At 45.0% G+C, this 22363-nt stretch overlaps 1 protein-coding gene across 3 annotated transcripts in view; it reads left to right on the forward strand.

Moving 5' to 3' along the window:
• The window catches only part of LOC144000405 (uncharacterized), an 84063-nt gene extending 64707 nt beyond the window's left edge, over positions 1-19356 (forward strand). The window contains exons 14-18 of one of the 3 annotated variants that reach the window (XM_077494219.1): positions 1773-1844; positions 3724-3792; positions 15130-15219; positions 15319-15390; positions 18878-19356. In XM_077494219.1, the coding sequence (XP_077350345.1) occupies positions 1773-1844; positions 3724-3792; positions 15130-15219; positions 15319-15390; positions 18878-18889 (315 nt within the window). In that variant the 3' untranslated portion in view covers positions 18890-19356. The remainder of the gene's footprint in view (positions 1-1772; positions 1845-3723; positions 3793-15129; positions 15220-15318; positions 15391-18877) is intronic. The other 2 variants (XM_077494218.1, XM_077494220.1) reach the window with 2 other exon arrangements.
• The last annotated feature ends 3007 nt before the right edge of the window (positions 19357-22363 follow it).

Below are 22363 nucleotides of genomic sequence, written 5' to 3' on the forward strand. Positions count from 1 at the left end.
CACTTCGGAGGGTGTCTTTGGGAATTTCCACTTCGGAGGGTGTCTTTGGGAATTCCCCCCCCCCCTTTTTTTTTTTAGTTCAGGTACTGGTGTTGGATGAGAAGACGTGCCTTGCCAAATTCATCCCAGATATGTTCAGTCAGGGATCTTTTGTAGGATACTCCAGTTCCTCCACACCAAGCTGGTCAAATCCATGTCTTTATGGAGCTGGCTTTGGACAAAGGGGGAACTGTCATGCTGGAACAGAAAAGGGTCTTCAGCCAACTGTTTCCACAAGGTTGGAAGAGAATGGTTGTATACAATGTTTTTTTGGATGCTGTAGTAGTTACAGTACCATTCACTGGAGACACCTGAACTCAACTTCTGAGGAGGGTGGGGGGGCAGGGCCGTCTTTAAGGCAGGGAAAAAGGGGCAGCTGCCCTGGGCCCTCTCATTGTTGTGGGGCCCAAAGCAGCTGCCTCATACTTGCCAACTATCCCAGTTTACATTCCCTTGTCCCTTGAGGTTTTAGTCCTGTGCTGTGTCCTGATATCTCAGTGTGAAGTGCTGCTTCTAATGTTACCCAGCTCTGCCCTATTGTTGTGTACAGATGATTCACCTGCAGACCCTGTATTTACATGTAAATAAGCGGCATTCATATGTAAATAGAAGTGACATGCATATGTAAATAGCTGAGGCCAACAGAATCGATATGTAAATAAAGGCAGCATTCATGTGTATATCATGCCCCGCTGCAGTGAGAAGATGATGTGCTGTAACCTATAGCAACCAGTGAAGCAGTATTACTGTACAGTAATCTCTATCAGCCAATCAACAAGCAGAAATCATGTGCTGTAACCTCTAGCAACTAATCAGTGAGCCTGAAGGAGTGCTGTAACCTCTAGCCACCAGTCAGTGAGCGGTAATGATATGCTGTAACCTCTAGCCACCAGTCAGTGAGTGGTAATGATATGCTGTAACCTCTAGCCACCAGTCAGTGAGCGGTAATGATGTGCTGTAACCTCTGGCAAGCAATCGCTGCCTGATCTGATACAGTAAACAGATTTTAAGTCTAGCTGCTATTTATTTTATGTCTCAGAGAAGGTGAAGAGCGAAATTGCATGGAGGGAGGGGGGCCCTAAGAAAATTTTTGCCCAGGGCCCAATCAATATTAAAGATGGCCCTGGTGGGGGGGGGTGCAGCTACTTTTGGTCATATGGCTTATTTGACATGGTTTACTAAAGGTTGGGCTCACCCAGAAGTGATATTTAGGCTATAGAAGATGTCTGGAAGCCTGAGATACCCACTAGACCAGGGATATGCAATTAGCGGACCTCCAGCTGTTCTGAAACTACAAGTCCCATGAGCCCTAGCAAGGCTGACAAGCAAGACTCCCACAGGCAGAGGCATGATGGGACTTGCAGTTTTGCTGGACAGCTGGAGGTCCGCCAGTTTGAGACCCCTGCACTAGACCCTTAGCAATGAGGTCTCTTTTCCAAAGTTCATTGGACTTCCCACCCCCAATCTCCATCATCTTGGTATGCCTACTTTCCCTTCAGTTATATTCTCAATATAAAATAAATTGGCGTAGGTGCAGATATCCCACTGCCAGAGTCCTCAAGGGATGTAGGAACCTACCTGGACTGCGCCTTCATCATCAACCAAAATGAAAAATGCATAAAAATAACTTCTGGACATGGTGGCCTTCTAAACAAAATACATATTGTAAATAAATAAAACCATATTGATACAAAGTACAAAGTTAATATATCATTTTGTTTCTCTGTGTATAGGGCGCCATCCTGATATTATCTAATATCGGTGGTTCGTTGCTGCTCTACAACTTCCTGCTTCCCTTCAGCCTGGTAAGCAAATATAATAATTCTATAAATTATTCTTGAATGACCAGAATCAAAAAGAATGAACATAGATATGCAGTCAGATTGGATGTACATAATTTTATTTATAGTCTTTTTTTTCTTTCTCAATAGATAATGCCACTGTGCAATATTTGAAATCGGTAAAGCTACAGAGTTAAAGTAGATGTAAACCTTAAAGAGGAAGTAAACCCTGATGGGTGTTACTTCCTCTTTGATTCCCTGCAAAGGTAAAGCATAATAGACTACTATGCATCGCATCGCATCGCATAGTAGTCCATTATGTGTCACTTACCTGACACAGGAGCCAGCGATGTCACCGCTGTCCCCTGTAGTCCTGAGCATCCATCTTCTCGGTGGGTCTCGCCGCTCCGGTGTCCTATCAAATATGGTCCCCCATCGGATAGTGTCCGCTGTGTACTGTGCATGCACAATACACAGCACACACAGATTCCAAAAATAGCCGAAGGATGAACGGCGCCTGCGCCGTGAGTCCAGGTTCTATCCCCACCATCGAAGCTCGCCCGCGAGGTGTCATCTAATTTTCACAACCCTATGTCCGCTTGGTCCCCACTCACGGCGCAGGTTCCGTTCATCTTCGCAGATTTCGCGAAGCTTTGTCTGCCCCGTACTGCGCATGTACGAGGCGGACACTATATGATGGCAGGACACTATCTGCCAGAACACCGGCGCTGTCATTCACCGGAGCCGCGATGACATCACTCCGGCGCATGCGCACGGGAGCCGCCACTCGCGGCATATCGCCATTAACTGCGGCGCGCTCAGTGCACAGCACACACAGATTCCGTAAATAGCCGAGGATGAACGGCACCTGCGCCGTGAGTCCAGGTTCTATCCCCACCATCCAAGTGGACATAGAGTTAGGATAAAAAGAGCCGAGTGTAGCGAGGCCGTGCCCGAAGCGTGGTGAGCGAAGCTCGCCTGCGAGGGGCCATCTAATTTTCACAACCCTATGTCCGCTTGGATGGGGGGGCTAACACCCCCACTCACGGCGCAGGCGCCGTTCATCTTCTGAGATTTTCCGAAGCTTCGTCTGCCCCGTACTGCACATGCACAGTACGGGGCAGACACTATATGATGGTAGGACACTATCTGCCAGAACACCGGCGCTGTCATTCACCGGAGCCGCGATGACGTCACTCCGGCGCATGCGCACGGTTGCCGACACTCGCGGCATATCGCCGTTAACTGCAGCGCGCTCATGCGCCGTAGACAGCGGTGCCCGTCTTTTGGCAAATATCTCCTAAACCGCATAGGTTTCTTGGACCTACAGGTAAGCCTTAATCTAGGGAACACATTTAACCTCCTGATCGCCCCCTAGTGTTAACCCCTTCCCTGCCAGTGACATTTATACGGTAATCAGTGGCTATTTTTAGCTCTGATCGCTGTATAAATGTCACTGGTCCCAAAAAAGTGTCAAAAATGTCCAATGTGTCCGTCACAATGTTGCAGTCCTGATTAAAAATCCCCACCATTACTAGTAAAAAAAAAATAATAATAATAATAATAATGCCATAAAACTATCCCCTATTTTGTAGACACTATAACTTTTGCGCAAACCAATCAATGTACGCTTATTGCATTTTTTTATTTTTATTTTTTACCAAAAATATGTAGAAGAATACATATCGGCCTAAACTGCAGATTTAAAATGAATAAATCTAATTCTGAAATGACATTGCCATGTTAAAGCGTCTATGAGATTTTAGTGGTTGGGTTTACATCTACTTTAAATAAAGTGATAGCATCTCTCTTAAATTTATCTGATTTAAACATGCTTCTACTAACATAATATTGAGGGAACACCACTGTTTTCTTTCCTTTATGGCATAATTGTGACTCCCAGTCCGGCACTGTGCTCCCGCTCACCTATCCCATAGACCGTCCGAAACGTGTGCCCCGGGGCACGAAGAAGGTAGGTTGGCCCCTTGTGCGGTATCATGATGGTGCCGTGGACAGATTGTGTTCCTGCAGGTTGCTATAGACATGGTGCTTTATCGCAGTCCAATATGGGTCCAGGTGAATACATTTGGCCCCACAAGTTCCAGGGGGCAGCTTAACAGTTTTCACAAATGGTATGCCAATCCCTGGTTTGGCTGGATTCAGGTGGGCATTTATGCCACTAGCAACAAATCACCAGTGGCAGGAGAGCTGCAAAAGGTCTCCCTGTGTAGCCAGAGGCAGCAAGGTCTCGGTTGGTGGCTTGAACCCTGTTGAACACCGCTTGACTGCTAGCGATGGAAGCAGGGCCGTTTTTAAGGCAGAGCAAAAGGGGCAGCTGCCCTGGGCCCTGTCATTGTTGTGGGGCCCAAAGCAGCTGCCTCATACTTGCCAACTATCCTGGTTTAAATTGCCTCATCCCTTGAAGTTTTAGTCCCGTGCTGTGTCCCGATATCTCAGTGTGAAGTGCTGCTACTGATGCTGCCCAGCTCTGCACTATTGTTGTGTACAGATGACTCATCTGCAGACCCTGTGTTTATGTGTAAATTACCGGCATTCATATGTAAATAGCAGTGGCATTCATATGTAAATAGGGGGTATTATGCCCCCCCCTCAGGGGGGCATAATATGCATATTATGCCCCCCTAAGGTCATATCCAGAGTAATCCCTAGCAACCAATCAACAAGCAGAAATCATGTGCTGTAACCTCTAGCAACTAATCAGTGAGCTGTATTGTGTGCTGTAACCTCTAGCAACCAGTCAGTGAGCGGTAATGATACACTGTAACCTCTGGCAACCAATCGCAATAGCTGCCTGCTCTGATTCAGTGAACTGATTTTCAGTCTAGCAGCTATTTATTGTATGTCTCAGAGCAAGTTGAGAGCAAAACTGCATGGGGGGAGGGGGCCCCAAGAAAATTTTTGCCCAGGGTCCAATCAATATTAAAGACGGCCCTGGATGGAAGGGGGGCATCTTGTTGCCTTAGCGACAGAGAGAGGGCATCTATAGGGGCAAAAAGGCAGCTTCTTAGCAATACTGCTGCTGGCGATTTTGATTTGACAAATCGCCAGCGGCAGGATCGCTTGCACTCCGAGATCCGTCTTTCTACAGCCTAGTTCACCTAAACTCGGTAGACCGCGGAGCATAGTGGTTAAAGTGGTTCTAAAGGTTTAGAAGTGGAAGATCTGGGCTGCTCTGTGCAAAATACAAATTATGAAAATGATAGACCAGTGATGGGGAACCTTGGCACCCCAGATGTTTTGGAACTACATTTCCCATGATGCTCATGCATTCTTCAGTGTGGCTGAGCATTATGGGAAATGTAGTTCCAAAACATCTGGGGTGTCAAGGTTCGCCATCACTGTGATAGACCTTCGGTTTTTTGGAATGAACAAGTGTTGAGGAGGAAATGGCCTCTTATATGAATATTGTTTGGAGCAATAAGATCTCAAAGGGAGGTCTAGTCCTTCCCCACTCTATCCAAAAAACAAAAAAAAAACCTTTGCCTATTTTGCTGAAATGCATTGAAATCAATAGGAGCCAAATTTTCAACAACGGCTAAATAAAATGTAGATTTTATGCTAAGCAATCCCAGTGCATACAGAGGAAGGGTGGGGTATCCACAGGGGCGGACCGACCATTCGGGCACTCGGGCACTGCCCCAGGGCCCCATGCCACTAAGGGGCCCCATCAGGGTTGCCAGCCTCAATAAAACCAGGGACAGTATGTAAAAATCTGTGTTTTTAAAAAAAATCCCAAGATTATAGCTGCCCCCGCCTCTACAGTACCTTTTCAGTGTGTGTATGTGTATTCTGTGTGTTTATACTGTGTGTCTGTGTGTGTACTGTGTGTGTGTGTATACTGTGTGTGTATACTGTGTGTCTGTGTGTGTATACTGTATGTGTGTGTGTATGTTTACTGTGTGGCCCCATAATCTATTGCCCAGGGGCCCCATAATCTCCTATTGCCCAGGGGCCCCATAATCTTCTCCTATTGCCTGGGGGCCCCATAATCTCCTATTGCCCAGGGGCCCCATAATCTCCTATTGCCCGGGGGCCCCATAATCTTCTCCTATTGCCTGGGGGCCCCATAATCTCCTATTGCCCAGGGGCCCCATAATCTTCTCCTATTGCCTGGGGGCTCCATAATCTCCTATTGCCCAGGGGCCCCATAATCTTCTCCTATTGCCTGGGGGCCCCATAATCTCCTATTGCCCAGGGGCCCCATAATCTTCTCCTATTGCCCCCCAGGCAATAGGAGAAGATTATGGGGCCCCTGGGCAATAGGAGATTATGGGGCCCCCAGGCAATAGGAGAAGATTAATCTCCTATTGCCCAGGGGCCCCATAATCTCCTATTGCCCGGGGGCCCCCATGAGTTGTCAGTCCGCCCCTGGGTATCCGTGAAGACAGTTCTTGTGTAGTATTGTGTGTTATAAATCCCACCAACACTGAAACATGCAGAGGAAGGTTGGGGTATCCATGAAGACGATTCTTGTGTAACATTGGGGGGTTATTTACTAAAGGAAAATCAACTTTGCACTGCAAGTGCACTTGGAAGTAAGGTCGCTGTAGATCTGAGGGGGACATGCAAGGAAAATAAAAAACAGCAATTTAGCTTGCACGTGATTGGATGATAAAATCAGCAGAGCTTCCCCTCATTTCAGATCTACCCCTTAGATTTAGAGCGACTGCACTTCCAAGTGCACTTGCAGTGCAAAGTGGAGTTGCCTTTTGTAAATAACCCCCCCCATAGTGTTATAAATGCCACCAATTATGAAACATGCAGAGGAAGGGCGGGGTATCCACAAAGAGGGTTCTTGTGTAGTATTGTGTGTTATAAATCCCATCAACAATGGAGCATACAGAGGAAGGTTGGGGTATCCATGAAGACAGTTCTTGTGTAGTATTGCGTGTTATAAATCCCATTAATAATGGAGAATATAGAGGAAGGGTGGGGTATCCATGAAGATGGTTCTTGCATGTTATAAATCCCACCAATACTGAAACATGCAGAGGAAGGTTGGGGTATCCATGAAGACGGTTCTTGTGTAGCATTGGGGGGTTATGTACTAAAGGAAAATCCACTTTGCACTGCAAGTGCACTTGGAAGTAAAGTCGCTGTAGATCTGAGGGGGACATGCAAGGAAAATAAAAAACAGCATTTTAGCTTGCACGTGATTGGATGATAAAATCAGCAGAGCTTCCCCTCATTTCAGATCTACCCCTTAGAATTAGAGCGACTGCACTTCCAAGTGCACTTGCAGTGCAAAGTGGATTTGCTTTTTGTAAATAACCCCCCATTGCATGTCATAAATCCCACCAATACTGGAGAATGCAGAGGAAGGGTGAAGAGCTCCTGTGAAGTATGTCTTATTATAATTCTCAGTATTCACTGCCCCGAGAGGCAAGTCACGCCTCTGTTATAATACTGAAAAAAACATTTTTATCAATTTTTATTATCTGCAAATAACAAAGGTCGGTCCTGTCTGATGGGGCCAGCAGCTGGAAAGGCTGACTGACAAATCAAAAATAAACAATGAGGGAGACGATCTCCTCTGAACTGAAAGTGATTAAACCTTTTTTCTTTTATAAAACATACATGTTATGCTTACCAACTCTGTGTAATGGGTTTTCACAGAGCAGCCCCAATCCTCCTTTTCTAGGGTCCCCCGAACAGCGCTCCTGGCTCCTCCCCCCCCCCCCCTCACGTTTCCTGCTAGCAAGGGGCGTACTTGTGTGGGCTCGCTGCTGACTGCGCCCATCGAACACAGACAGCGGGGCTTTGCGTCACCTCCCACTCTCATGTCTTTGGATTTGATTGACAGCCAATGGCTCCTGCTGCTATCAATTTGCCTGGTTAGGAGGGAGAGAGCGGAGAGAGCCGCTGCTCTCATGCACAATGCTAGATCAAGATTAGGCTCAGGAAAGTGTAAGGGTGTGGGGGAGGGATCTTGGACAAAGAAAGTTTTTTACCCTAATGCAGAGAATGCATTAAGGTAAAAAACAAAACTAAAAAAATACCTTAAAGGGGTTGTAAAAGTTTGTTTTTTCTTTTCTAAATAGGTTCCTTTAAGCTAGTGCATTGTTGGTTCACTTACCTTTTCCTTCGATTTCCCTTCTAAATTTTTTTTTCTTTGTTTTCTTTGTCTGAATTTCTCACTTCCTGTTCCTCCTCAGTAAGCTGTTCTGGCTGACTAAACACCGCTCGGATGATGGTGTGAAGTTTACGGAGGAGAAACAGGAAGTGAAATATTCAGACAAAGAAAAAAACATTTAGAAGGGAAATCAAAGGAAAAGTTAAGTGATCCAACAATGCACTAGCTTAAAGGAACCTATTTAGAAAATAAAAAAGGAAGCTTTACAACCCCTTTAAGGCTTTAGAACCACTTCATGATGAACCTGTACAAGTCCAGCCATGGGAAACTTAAAAATGCCCCCTGCCTTGCAAGGGTCAATTGCTCATTTAAAGGAGTTGTAAAGGCAGAAGGTGCATTCTATGCATTAGGACAGGGATCCTCAAACTACGGCCCTCCAGCTGTTGGGGAACTACTCCTCCCATGAGGCATTGTAAAACTCTGACATTCATAGACATGACTAGGCATGATGGGAATTGTAGTTTCTGAACAACTGGAGGGCCGTCGTTTGAAGACCCCCTGCATTAGTATAAAAAGCCTTCTGTGTGCAGCAGCCCCCCCTAATACTTACCTGAGCCCCACCTCTGTCCAGCGATGTCCACGAGTCCCTCGGCCGTCCGGGGCTTTCCCTCTCGATTGGCTGAGACACAGCAGCGGCACCATTGACTCCTGTGTAGGGTTGCCACCTGTCCAGGATTCACCGGGACAACAGTTCAGGTTTGGAATCATGTGTCCGGGTTTCAAACTGCCTGAAACCCGGACACATTATTCAGACTGGACTATGGCCTCCCAGCAGGGTTGCTGGCTGCAGTTGCCTAAGCTGAGAGTGTCTGTTACACTCTCTTTCACACTGCCCAAAGCCAACACTAACAGATCCCCAACATACAGATGGGAGAGGAGAGAGGGCTCGATCTGCTCCTCTCCCCCCCACCCCCACGCCTACCCCGCTGTGTCTGCCCACACTCCAATCCCCGTCACTGTGCCTCAGAAAAGGAAAGTTGGGGCCTGTAAATTTGAAGTCTAGCAGCCTCAGATACATCAGGATGAGAGGTGCTGACTGTCAAGGGGTGAGTGAGCTCCCCATCCATCACTGTCTGTGACTGAAGTCCCACGTTATCATTCCTGCCTCTGAGTAAGTACACTAAGGTAAATCAGGGTTCTCAGAGCACCCCTTATATCACAGTTCCCCTTTAGACCAGAGGCCACAGTGTTCCCCCTTACATCAGAGTCCTCTCCGTACATCAGAGTACTCAGTGTTCCCCCTTACATCGTGGTTCCCAGAGCATCCCTTTTGTTGGAGTCCCCAGAGTTCTCCCTTACATTAGAGTCTGCAGAGTCCCACCTTACAGTGTAAGGGAAGTGTTCGGGTTTGACTTGAAGAAAAGGTGGCAACCCTACTCCTGTGGCTCTCAATCAAAGGCAGTTAGCCAATCAGGAGAGAGAGGGGTGGGGCAGAGTGGCATCTCCGTGTCTGAACGGACACGGGGAGCTGCAGCTCGGCTCGGGTGCCCCCCTAGCAACCTGCTTGCTGTGGGGGCACTTGACAGGAGGGAGGTGCCAGGAGCAGCGAAGAGGGACCCGAGAAGAGGAGGATCTGCTCTTTGCAAAACCAACTACACAGAGGAAGTAAGTATAACATTGTTTTTCATATTTTTTAAAAAACACGACTTTACAATCACTTTAAGTCTAGGGGACATAGAAAAGAAGATCTACTTACCCGATCTTCTGCTCCTCTGTGCTGTTAGTCCTCACAGCGTCCCCCAAGCTCCATCGGTCTAAGCTCCTGACATCATCAACACCAATGCTGGACCCACAGCATTGGCTGTTATGATGCCGAGGGACAGTCCATGGCAGGAGCACGGGGGGGAAGTGCCATCTTAGTACGCTAAAGTGCCTACAGTTGGGCTTTCATTTTTCTCGTTTTAACATTTTTATGGAGAAATAAGTTGAATGACAACATAAAACAAGCAGCAGAACTGGTTCCACAGAGATGTCTATGGAAGGACCCAAAGAAGAGGCACGTCCTACAAAAACTCAGCGGGTTCTCACCTTAGGATGTCACCAGGGTGAGAATAGAGGCGATGACTGAAAATTCCCTAGACACAAGGCCAATAAACGAATCGCTGCCATCTCTGGGGCACAAGCCCGGACTGGCCATAGGGCAGACTGGGCATTTGCCCGGTGGGACGGGGGCTACCGGGCCGCTGGGCTGCATCAGGGGCATAATTAAACCTTACCAAAATACGTACCCACAGAGGGTACATAAAGGGAACTCAAAGATAAGGAAATAGAAAAGGAGAAGGTAAGAATAGGAGGGAGAGAAGAAAGAAGAAAAAAAAAGCTGCCCTGGGCCCTGTCATTGTTGTGGGGCCCAAAGCGGCTGCCTCGTACTTGCCAACTGTTAGGTACCTGGTGTTGAAGCCCCGACTTGCAGAAGGAGACCTCTCTTACAACGCTGGTTCAGGAGCCACTGGAATGGGAACAGCGGTCTCGAGAGCACAGTGGGTAGGAGCGCCTGCTGGAATAGGGCCGCCGGCACTGATAGCGGAGAAGAGATCCCTCTGGATGGCTGGACGGCTGGCGGACCAGGGCTGGAAGTTGATAGAAGAGCTGAGAAATGCAAGCAGCAGCTACAGGAGCTGATGAGAGGAACCACAGGCACAGCAGAACACTGAACAGGCAGCGGGTTGGAGCAGGGTCGGACGGTCCGGGTCAGTAGGCGAGCAGACAGGTGATGGCAAAGGCAGCGTCGGTAAAAACTGGCAGAGGTCGGCAATGGAATCGCAGGCAGAAGTGGTAGCAAGGTCAGGCGGGCCGGGTCGGGTTTGGAGAAGGCAGAGAAGTCAGACGAAGCCGGGTCGGTAACAGTAGCGGATGATCAGGTTCAAGTTCAGGTAGTCAAATACACAGGAGCTGAGACGAAACAGCGCCACACCAGCACACTAGGAGAACCTTTAAGTGTTCAGTGGCGGCAAACAGCGCTATCGCGCACACGCGCACGACTAACGCACGCGCCGACCCCTGCCAGTGTGAACACACTGAGGCTCAGTTTGAGAAGAAGTGCGTGTGCGCATGCGCGCACGCAGCTGTGCCTGTCCATCGCTGGTAAGTCCGTGACACCAACTATCCTGGTTTAAATTCCCTTGTCCCTTGAGGTTTTAGTCCCGTGCTGTGTCCCGATATCTCAGTGTGAAGTGCTGCTACTAATGCTGCCCAGCTCTGCCCTATTGTTGTGTAAAGAGGACTCACCTGCAGACCCTGCATTTACATGTAAATTACCGGCATTCATATGTAAATAGGGGATATCATGCCCCCCTGAGTTCATATCCACAGTAATCTCTAGCAACCAATCAACAAGCAGAAATCCTGTGCTGTAACCTCTAGCAACTAATCAACAATCAGTGAGCGGTAATGTGTGCTGTAACCTCTAGCAACCAGTCAGTGAGCGGTAATGATACTCTGTAACCTCTGGCAACCAATCGTAATAGCTGCCTGATTCAGTAAACAGATTTTGAGACCCTGCTCCAACCTGCTGCCTGTTCAGTGTTCTGCTGTGCCTGTGGATCCTCTCATCGGCTCCTGTAGCTGCTGCTTGCATTCCTCAGCTCTTCTATCAACTTCCAGCCCTGGTCCGCCAGCCATCCAGCCATCCAGAGGGATCTCTTCTCCGCTATCAAGCCCGGCCGAAGAAAAGTTTTGCCCAGGGTCCAATCAATATTAAAGACGGCCCTGCTGTGCCCCTATCTTATTTCATTTCTGTTACTGTCTTGACTTTTCTTGACTTTATGACTGGGCTTCTCCAACTGCAATTCAGATGTCCAATGAGAATGCACGTACTGGCCACTGATTGGATGAAGGGATGGTAGTTGTCAGGGATTAGCCAAAAAGTCAGGCCACAATAGTAACGTGAAATCTCCGGCACAGAAGAGGCTCCTAATAAAGGAATAAAGGGCACCTCATATGCCGCGTACACACAGCCGGACCCTTCAACAGAAAAGGTCAGACGGAACGAATCCATTGGACATTTCGATCGTGTGTGGGTTTCATCCGACCTTTGTTGTCGAAAAATCAGACGGACTTTAGATTTAGAACATGTTTCAAATCTTTCCGACGGACTCGAGTCCGGTCAAAAAATCAGTTCGTCTGTATGCTAGTCTGACGGACGAAAACCGACGCTAGGGCAGCTATTGGCTACTGGCTATGTCCTTCCTTATTCTAGTCCGGTTGTACGTCACTCATCGTGGTCGAGTCCGTCGGACTTTGGTGTAGACATGTGCATTTCGTTTTGTTCCGATTCGAAATTCAGACGAATTTTCATTATTCGGACGTTCGGATGCATCCGAATTACAATGCTAACGAATTCAACCGAATTCGGACGAAATTCGACTCAATACCGGATTCGAAATTATTTCAACCGCATTCAAAATGATTTCAACATGATTCGACATTATTTCAACCACATTCGAAAATATTTTGTGACCCGAATTTAGGGCCATGTATCTTGGAGCCACTTGGTGCTAGAAACTCCAAATTTGGATATGTTGTAGTGCTGGTACTATTGTGTTTGCATACCAAATTTGGGGTTTCTAGCTATAAGTGACCCCAAGATATGTGGCCCCAAAATCGGGTCGCAAAATGTCATTCTCTGCTGCAGAAAAGTGCTTGACATTTTGTGACCCGATTTTGGGGCCACATATATCGGGTCACTTATAGCTAGAAACCCCAAACCCCAAAAAAATTGTTTAGTTTCGTTTCGTTTTAATTCGGTAATTCATTAATTTCGTTTAGTTATATTCGTTAACTTCCTTAAATTCATTTTCGGATTTCGTTTAGTTTTCTACCGAATTCGAAAAATCGGCCACATTCGAAAATATTTCTACCGGATTCGAAATGCTTTCAACATGATTCGACATTATTTCAACCGCATTCGAAAATATTTTGTGACCCGATTTTAGGGCCATGTATCTTGGGGTCACTTGGTGCTAGAAACTCCAAATTTGGATATGTTGTGTTTGCATACCAAATTTGGATTTTCTAGCTATAAGTGACCCTGAGATATGTGGCCCCAAATTCGGGTCACAAAATGTCAAGCACTTTTCTGCAGCAGAGAATGACATTTTGCGACCCGAATTTGGGGCCACATATCTCGGGGTCACTTATAGCTAGAAATCCCAGATTTGGTATACAAACACAATAGTGCCAGCACTACAACATATCCAAATTTGGAGTTTCTAGCACCAAGTGACCCCGAGATACATGGCCCTAAATTCGGGTGACAAAATATTTTCGAATGCGGTTGAAATAATGTCGAATCATGTTGAAATAATTTCGAATGCGGTTGAAATAATTTCGAATCCGGTATTGAGTCGAATTTCGGCCAAATTCGGTTGATTCGGTTCATTAACTTCATTTAGTTATATTCGTTAACTTCCTTAAATTCATTTTCGGATTTCGTTTAGTTTTCTATCGAATTCGAAAAATCGGCCACATTCGAAAATATTTCTACCGGATTCGAAATGATTTCAACATGATTCGACATTATTTCAACCGCATTCGAAAATATTTTGTGAGCCGACTTTAGGGCCATGTATCTCGGGGTCACTTGGTGCTAGAAACTCCAAATTTGGATATGTTGTAGTGCTAGTACTATTGTGTTTGCATACTAAATGTGGGGTTTCTAGCTATAAGTGACCCCGAGATATGTGGCCCCAAAATCGGGTCGCAAAATGTCAAGCACTTTTCTGCAGCAGAGAATGACATTTTGTGACCCGAATTTGGGGCCACATATCTCGGGGTCACTTATAGCTAGAAACCCCCAAATTTGGTATGCAAACACAATAGTACTAGCACTACAACATATCCAAATTTAGAGTTTCTAGTACCAAGTGATCCCGAGGTACTTGGTCCTAAAGTCGGGATTAGAAAATATTTTCGAATGCGGTTGAAATAATGTCGAATCATGTTGAAATCATTTCGAATGCGGTTGAAATAATTTCGAATCATGTTGAAATCATTTCGAATGCGGTTGAAATAATTTCGAATCCGGTATTGAGTCGAATTTCGGCCAAATTCGGTTGATTCGGTTCATTAACTTCATTTAGTTATATTCGTTAACTTCCTTAAATTCATTTTCGGATTTAGTTTCATTTTCTATCGAATTCGAAAAATCGGCCACATTTGAAAATATTTCTACCGGATTCGAAATGATTTCAACATGATTCGACATTATTTCAACCGCATTCGAAAATATTTTGTGACCCGACTTTAGGGCCATGTATCTCAGGGTCACTTAGTGCTAGAAACTCCAAATTTGGATATGTTGTAGTGCTAGTACTATTGTGTTTGCATACCAAATTTGGATTTTCTAGCTATAAGTGACCCCGAGATATGTGGCCCCAAATTCGGGTCGCAAAATGTCATTCGCTGCTGCAGAAAAGTGCTTGACATTTTGCGACCCGATTTTGGGGCCACATATCTCGGGGTTACTTATAGCTAGAAACCCCAAATTTGGTATGCAAACACAATAGTACTAGCACTACAACATATCCAAATTTGGAGCTTCTAGCAACAAGTGACCCCAAGATACATGGCCCTAAAGTCGGGATTAGAAAATATTTTCGAATGAGGTTGAAATAATGTCGAATCATGTTGAAATCATTTCGAATTTGGTAGAAATATTTTCGAATTTGGTAGAAATATTTTCGAATGTGGCCGATTTTTCGAATTCGGTAGAAAAACTAAACGAAATCCGAAAATTAATTTAAGGAAGTTAACGAATATAACATTAAACGAAATGAATGAATTAACGAATTAAAACGAAACGAAACTAAACAAATTTTTTTCCTTTTGCACATGTCTACTTTGGTGTGGTCTTCAGTAGACAAGTCCGATTTCGACGGAAGACCGTCGAAAGTCCATCGAAAAAGTCAGACGGAATTGAGTCCGTGGAAAGGTCCGGTCGTGTGTACGCGGCATTAGGGAGGACTATAATGGAGAGGCCATTGAGGAACCTCTTGCGAAAAAGAAAAAAAGCGAATTGCTTGGCTGTTTCTGGATTCCCTGGCATGGAACGAGTGTGCGGGCAGTGAAGTCAGGACTTTTTATCTGCATGTGTATCATTGACTCTGGTTGAGAAAAAAATAATATTAAAACTTATAAAAAACGATTGTCTTCCAGGGCTCTCCACAGGCAGGCCTCCCCGCTCTTCTGGTGGTGATGGTGTTGGAATGGATGGCGGTGTATGGGTATTGCTCCGGCATGAAGGCGGTAAGGATTGGCATATCTCGGCTTCATTTAGTGATTGCCCCGGACTTTTCATTCTCTCTGTAACAATTTCCCATTTTTTTTCTCTTTCTCGTATAAAAGGTCCTACTTTTCGCGCAGTCAGTTTCAACCCCGCTGTATGCTGTGCTGTTTTCATCATCATCGGCCTTCAGTGTAAGTAAATCACCATAAAAAGGGCAAAATCGTGGCACGGGTAATTCATGAGTTCTCCAGAGGAGGAGCTCCAGTCATGGTGACCATTTGGCAGAGGTTGGATAGTTAAGGTTCACCGATTGGTGATATGATGTCTTGTGGGGTCCTCTGGTCTCCTGGCCCCTCACTTGTCTGGCCAGTTGTGAGATAGTGGGGGAGGGTAGGGATGGCAATGAACTGGCAGGGATTTGGTGAAGGAGCTCAGATGTCTTTGGTGACGTCTGAGATTCTGGTGACCTTCTGTATTTCAGATCTCACCCCTCAACCCCCCTTATGGACCTGAGCAATGTTTACATTTCCATGATGTGCCTGCTTATTCAGCAATAACTCTGTCATTACGATGATACAAGATGTTGCCTTTCTGATCAGTGTTATAAACAATGTTACTTTGTATCTCTATCTCCTGTCTGAACAATGTTTATAAACCATATTATGTTGTATCTCTCTATCTCCCGTCTGATCAATGTTTATAAACAATGTTACTTTGTATTTCTCTGTCTCCTATCTGTACAATGTTACTTTGTATCTCTCTATCTCCCGTCTGATCAATGTTTATAAACAATGTTACTTTGTATCTCTCTATCTCCCTTCTAATCAATGTTTATAAACAATGTTACTTTGTATTTCTCTGTCTCATATCTGATCAATGTTTATAAACAATGTTACTTTGTATCTCTCTATCTCATATCTGATCAATGTTTATAAACAATGTTACTTTGTATCCCTCTATCTTCCATCTGATCAATGTTTATAAACAATGTTACTTTGTATCTCTCTATCTCCTGTCTGATCAATGTTTATAAACAATGTTACTTTGTAACTCTCTATCTCATATCTGATCAATGTTTATAAACAATGTTACTTTGTATCTCTCTATCTTCCATCTGATCAATGTTTATAAACAATGTTACTTTGTATCTCTATATCTCCCTTCTGATCAATGTTTATAAACAATGTTACTTTGTATCTCTCTATCTCCGCCTGATCAATGTTTATAAACAATGTTACTTTGTATCTCTCTGTCTCCATCTGATCAATGTTTATAAACAATGTTACTTTGTATCTCTCTATCTCATATCTGATCAATGTTTATAAACAATGTTACTTTGTATCCCTCTATCTTCCATCTGATCAATGTTTATAAACATTGTTACTTTGTATCTCTATATCTCCCTTCTGATCAATGTTTATAAACAATGTTACTTTGTATCTCTCTATCTCCGTCTGATCAATGTTTATAAACAATGTTACTTTGTATCTCTCTGTCTCCATATGATCAATGTTTTTAAACAATGTTACTTTGTATTTCTCTGTCTCCTATCTGAACAATGTTACTTTGTATCTCTCTATCTCCCTTCTGATCAATGTTTATAAACAATGTTACTTTGTATCTCTCTATCTCCGTCTGATCAATGTTTATAAACAATGTTACTTTGTATCTCTCTGTCTCCATATGATCAATGTTTTTAAACAATGTTACTTTGTATTTCTCTGTCTCCTATCTGAACAATGTTACTTTGTATCTCTCTATCTCATGTCTGATCAATGTTTATAAACAATGTTACTTTGTATCTCTATATCTCCCTTCTGATCAATGTTTATAAACAATGTTACTTTGTATCTGTCTATCTCCCCTCTGATCAATGTTTATAAACAATGTTACTTTGTATCTCTCAATCTCGTACGAACAATGTTTATATACAAATTTACTTTGTATCTCTTTATCTCCTGTCTGAACAATGTTTTTTTTTTTTTTGTTTTTTTGTTTAATAAATGTTTATTAGAGACAAACAATAAACAAACATTGACAATAAAGTCTGTATGTGGGCAGCACCCAATCCCCAAAACATGTTAACAAACATATCTAAGACCATCTAGGCACCCGAAAATTAGTGCCTATTAATATGTAATACAGAGAGGGGAAGACATAAGAGGCCGTAAAACAAGCCATCTGAAGAGTAGTGAGATATTGCATAGCACTATATAGAGGATTGGGCTTCAGGTCGTTTGTCTCTAGAACAGAGGTTAGAACAGAGAGAGAAGAAAACACGTAAGGGGGGGAGCGGAAGAAAAGGAGAACTGAACAATGTTTATAAACAACGTGCCTTTCTATCTCTCTATCACCCGTCTGAACATTGTTTATGAACACTGTCAAATTATCTGTTTTTGAGAGCAACTTTTATAAACTGTCAATACTTCCCACTGACACCACCAATGGTGGAAGTGAATTCCACATCCTCACCACCCTGACAGTGAAAATCCCCAAGGCAGTTTAGGGTTACACCGCTTCTCCTCCAACTTCATCGAGTGGCCACGTGTCTTCTTACACTCCCTGAGGCTGAATAGTGTATTCCCTATGCTAGACCATTGAGGTATTTGTATATCGCTAACCCTCAAGCGTCTCTTCTCCGGAGAGAATACGTTTAATGTTTGTAGTCATTCCTGTTTGTTGGCCTTCTCTGGACTCTCTCCAGTTCCAGCACATCCTCCCCGAGGACTGGTGACCAGAACTGGACGGAATAGTCCAGATGTGGCCGGACCAGAGTCTTGTAAAGTGTGAGGATTCTAGTTTTATCTCTGGAGCAAATCCCCCCTTTTAAGTCATGTTAAGATTCTGCTGGCTTTTCTTGCTGCAGCTTGGCATTGCATGGTATTGCTGAGCTTGGCATCTACTAGGACCCCAAGATCTTTCTCCATCCTGCATTCCCCCCCCAGAGGTTCTCCCCCTAGTGAGTAACTTGTATTCACATTTTTAGCCCTCAAGTGCATTACTTTATATTTGAGGTGTACAGTGATCTTGTGCAAAACCTTCAGTATCTAAATAATAATAAACAGTATATAAAATATAAATGTGAAGGATTGACTAATTATAGAAAATAAAGTCCATCTAGTGATCCAAGTGATGTGTAATGGATGTGCTCCGGCCACGCCCCTCCCCGGCGCGTTACATCACGTGACTTCCTCAAGGGAACGACATTTGTCAAAGCTTAATTTAACAAGCTGAACTTAGAGGTTGATCCAAGTGATGTGTAATGGATGTACTCCGGCCACGCCCCCCCCCCTCCCCAGCGCGTTACGTCACGTGACTTCCTCAGGGGAATGACATTTGTCAAAGCTTAATTTAACAAGCCGAACTTAGAGGTTGATCCAAGTGATGTGTAATGGATGTGCTCCGGCCACGCCCCCCCCTCCCCGGCGCGTTACGTCACGTGACTTCCTCAGGGGAACGACATTTGTCAAAGCTTAATTTAACAAGCTGAACTTAGACGTTGATTGGCTACCACGCAAAGCTGTACCAATTTCTGCACTCTAGTTTTCGTAAACCAACCCCCATAGTGCGCCGTTTAGCGTCTTCTTCACCATGTATGACAGGTTCTCTGCTTGTGTGCGCTGGAAGGTATGCAACACTGATGCCCGTGGTAGTTTAACTTCCCATCTTTTTTTCCAGGCAGCTCCTTAATACTGCAGCCAGTGACGAGCACAGTACGAGAGAATGCGGCCAGAGCCCAGAATCAGCTTTGGTGTCAGTCTAATGAAGAAGTCCTGGAGGAAGGTCTCCTCCACAGCATGGTGCTTTAAAAAAGGGACTCTAGAAATCGAATACACTGACACTGTCCTCCATCCCTTCCCATTTTTTTTAATTCTCTTCTCCCTCCCACAAAGAGCTCCACTTTGCCGAAGTACACCCCCCCCCCTCCCCAATGAATCTACCCTCCCTGCCCCACAATGTGTCTACAAGGGCTTGCATCCATGATGATTCCACCGCTACCACCCCCCAAAAAATATCCACTCCCTTCCTTGGCTTTGTGATTTCTTTCAACGCTGCTTTATAAAGGGAATAACTTATTCATTCCACTTGTGAATTGATGTTTTTATATGACATAAAGCATAACGATTTTACTTAATAAAAAAAATAAATCTGTTTTACTACATGTTGTTCTTTGTGTGTGTCGGGGTGAACAGCCAGAGGGAGTGACTGTCTGAAAAGCGGAAATTGTGCGATGAGACATTTGGTTCCTGAAAACCTCCTTTTAAGTTGGCTGTAGGAACCCAATGAAAACTCTGAGAAGTTTTATCAATTTCTGTGGTTCCTTCAGAATGTAGAACTCATCAGGAAACTATCTATCTATAAAACAAGCCCAGCCCCCGAGGAACTTCAATCCATGTATATCCTGAAAGTGACTGTCCGAAAAGCGGACATTGTGTGATGAGACATTTGATTCCTGAAAACCTCCTTTTAAGTTGGCTGTAGGAACCCAATGAAAACTCTGAGAAGTTTTATCAATTTCTGTGGTTCCTTCAGAATGTAGAACTCATCAGGAGACTATCTATCTATAAAACAAGCCCAGCCCCCGGGGAACTTCAATCCAGGTATATCCTGAAAGCCTAGACTTCGCTACACGCAAAGTCCCATATAGTGCCATTGCGCGGTGGGTGACCGAGGTAAAATCGGCTATAGATGGGTCATTGGGTTTTTGTTCAGTCGCTGGCTGTAGAAAAAAAATAAAAAAATAAATGAACAGATTCCTCAATTCACACAAGCGAGGTGGATGGAGGGATCCTTCCCTGCCGAGACCATGTATTCTGACAGCAGGAGTCTCTGCTACGCTAATGCCGGTGTTGTGCCATATAGTGTCCGGCCATCATATAGCGTCCGCCCCGTACTGCGCATGCGCAGTACGGAGCAGATGAAGCTTCGGAAAATCTCCGAAGCTGAACGGCGCCTGCGCCGTGAGTGGAGGTGGTAGCCCCACCATCCAAGCGGACATAGGGTTGTGAATATTAGAGGGCCCCTCGCGGGCGAGCTTCGCTTGCCACGCTTCGGGCTCGGCCTCGCTGCGCCTCGGCTCTTTTATATTCCTACTCTATGTCCACTTGGATGGTGGGGATGGAACCTGGACTCACGGCGCAGGCGCCGTTCATCCTCGGCAATTTTCGGAATCTGTGTTGCTGTGTACTGCGCATGCGCAGTACACAGCAGACACTATCGGATGGGGGACCCTATATGACAAGAGACCGGCCATACACGGTTCGAATTTCGAAAGAGTTTTCTTTCGAAAATCGTATCTAAGCCCTTGTACACACGGTTGGAGATTCCGTCGGAATGTGTCCTATCTATATATCCAACGGACCTAGTTTTCCAACTTGCCGGTAAAATTTTCCGACAAAATGCTCCGATCGGACATACTCCGATCATGTGTAGCCTACTCCGAGGGACAAAGTGCCACGCATGCTCAGATCAAATTCCTAGGCCAAAGCTATTGGCTACTAGCCTGAACGTAATCCCGTCCTAACGAAATAACGTCATCACGTTATGTACAATCGGATTTTCCAACAACTTAGTCCGACCGTGTGTATGCAACATCACTTCCGGAACCTCTTCCGGAATTACTCAGACGGAATTGGTTGTCGGAATCTCTGACCGCGTGTACAAGGGCTAAGAATTTTCGGGTGAAGTTCGCACCATTGATGGGGGCTGCAGCAACAGCCGATTTTCGTGCGGAAATAAAATTTGAAGAATCGGACATGTTGGAAATTTTTGGAAAAATTAAGGATTTTCTAATCAATGATGGGAGAATCGTGCGAGAAATGTAATAAGAAAAGAAAATTTACAGAGAGAAAAGAAAATTTTACGGAGAGAAAAGAAGATTCCCGGCCAAGAAAATTATTTTCTGTAACAACACGAGGTGAAATTGAAGGCTCGGTCGGCCGAATTTTCGAAAATCGATGGTGGCATCATCAGATCACAAAAAAAACGAATTTTCTGATTTTAAAAAGAAAATTCGTTCGAAATTCGACCGTGTATGGCCTGCATTACACTGATCAACAGCTGCCGCCACAAATTGACAAAAGTTTTCCAACATTCCCATTCAGTTCAGCAGTATTTGATCTAACGTTCAACTTTTGTCAAACAGAGTTGGCCACACGTGGATTAAAATTCAGCTGGTCCCTGCTGATCCGGCTGAATATTGGTCCATCTATGGACAGCTTTAAACTTCCAGCCAGGGGTGGACTGACAACTCATGGGGCCCCTGAGCAATAAGAGATTATGGGGCCCCCAGGCAATAGGAGAAGATTATGGGGCCCCCGGGCAATAGGAGAAGGTTATGGGGCTCTCGGGCAATAGAAGATTATGGGGCTTCCAGGAAATAGGATATTATAGGGCCCCCAGGCAATAGATTATGGGGCCACACAGTATACACACACACACACATACAGTATACACACACAGACACACAATATACACACACAGTATACACACACACATACAGTATACACACACAGACACACAATATACACACACAGTATACACACACACACATACAATATACACACAGACACACAATATACACACACAGTATACACACACACACATACAATATACACACACAGACACACAATATACACACACAGAATAAATACACACACTGAAAAGGTACCGGAGAGGCGGGGCAGCTATAATCTTGGGATTTAAAAAAAAACACAGATTTTTACATACTGTCCCTGGTTTTATTGAGGCTGGCAACCCTGATGGGGCCCCTTGGTGGCATGGGGCCCTCGGGTGGTGCCCGAGTGCCCGAATGGTCAGTCCGCCCCTGCTTCCAGCTGAGGCCCCTACATCCAAGTCCAACACCCTTCTCATCATTTCCTGTGAAGGATCCGTTCACGCCAACACGCACATGCTGCCATGCACTTTGAAAGCATTCCTTTTAACTGACTTGGGGGTTGGTGTTAGGGGGCCCGTTCTAATTTTAGAGGGGAGTTCCAGTTTTTCTGTAAGCCCCCTGCCTGCCCACAAACACCACGTCAATGTTTTGGGGAAGAGGCCCCTTCGCGACTTGGGCACAAGGTATTTTGCAAGGGGATACCTTTCCTTTTCATCTAGTCTTCTCTCTATACCAGGGCTTGAAAATTCCACTCGCCCGCTCGCCAA

Source organism: Lithobates pipiens, unplaced genomic scaffold (genome assembly GCF_037356315.1).
Source record: "Lithobates pipiens isolate NorthernLeopardFrog02 unplaced genomic scaffold, aLitPip1_a1.2 Scaffold_22, whole genome shotgun sequence".
Lineage (NCBI taxonomy): Eukaryota > Metazoa > Chordata > Amphibia > Anura > Ranidae > Lithobates > Lithobates pipiens.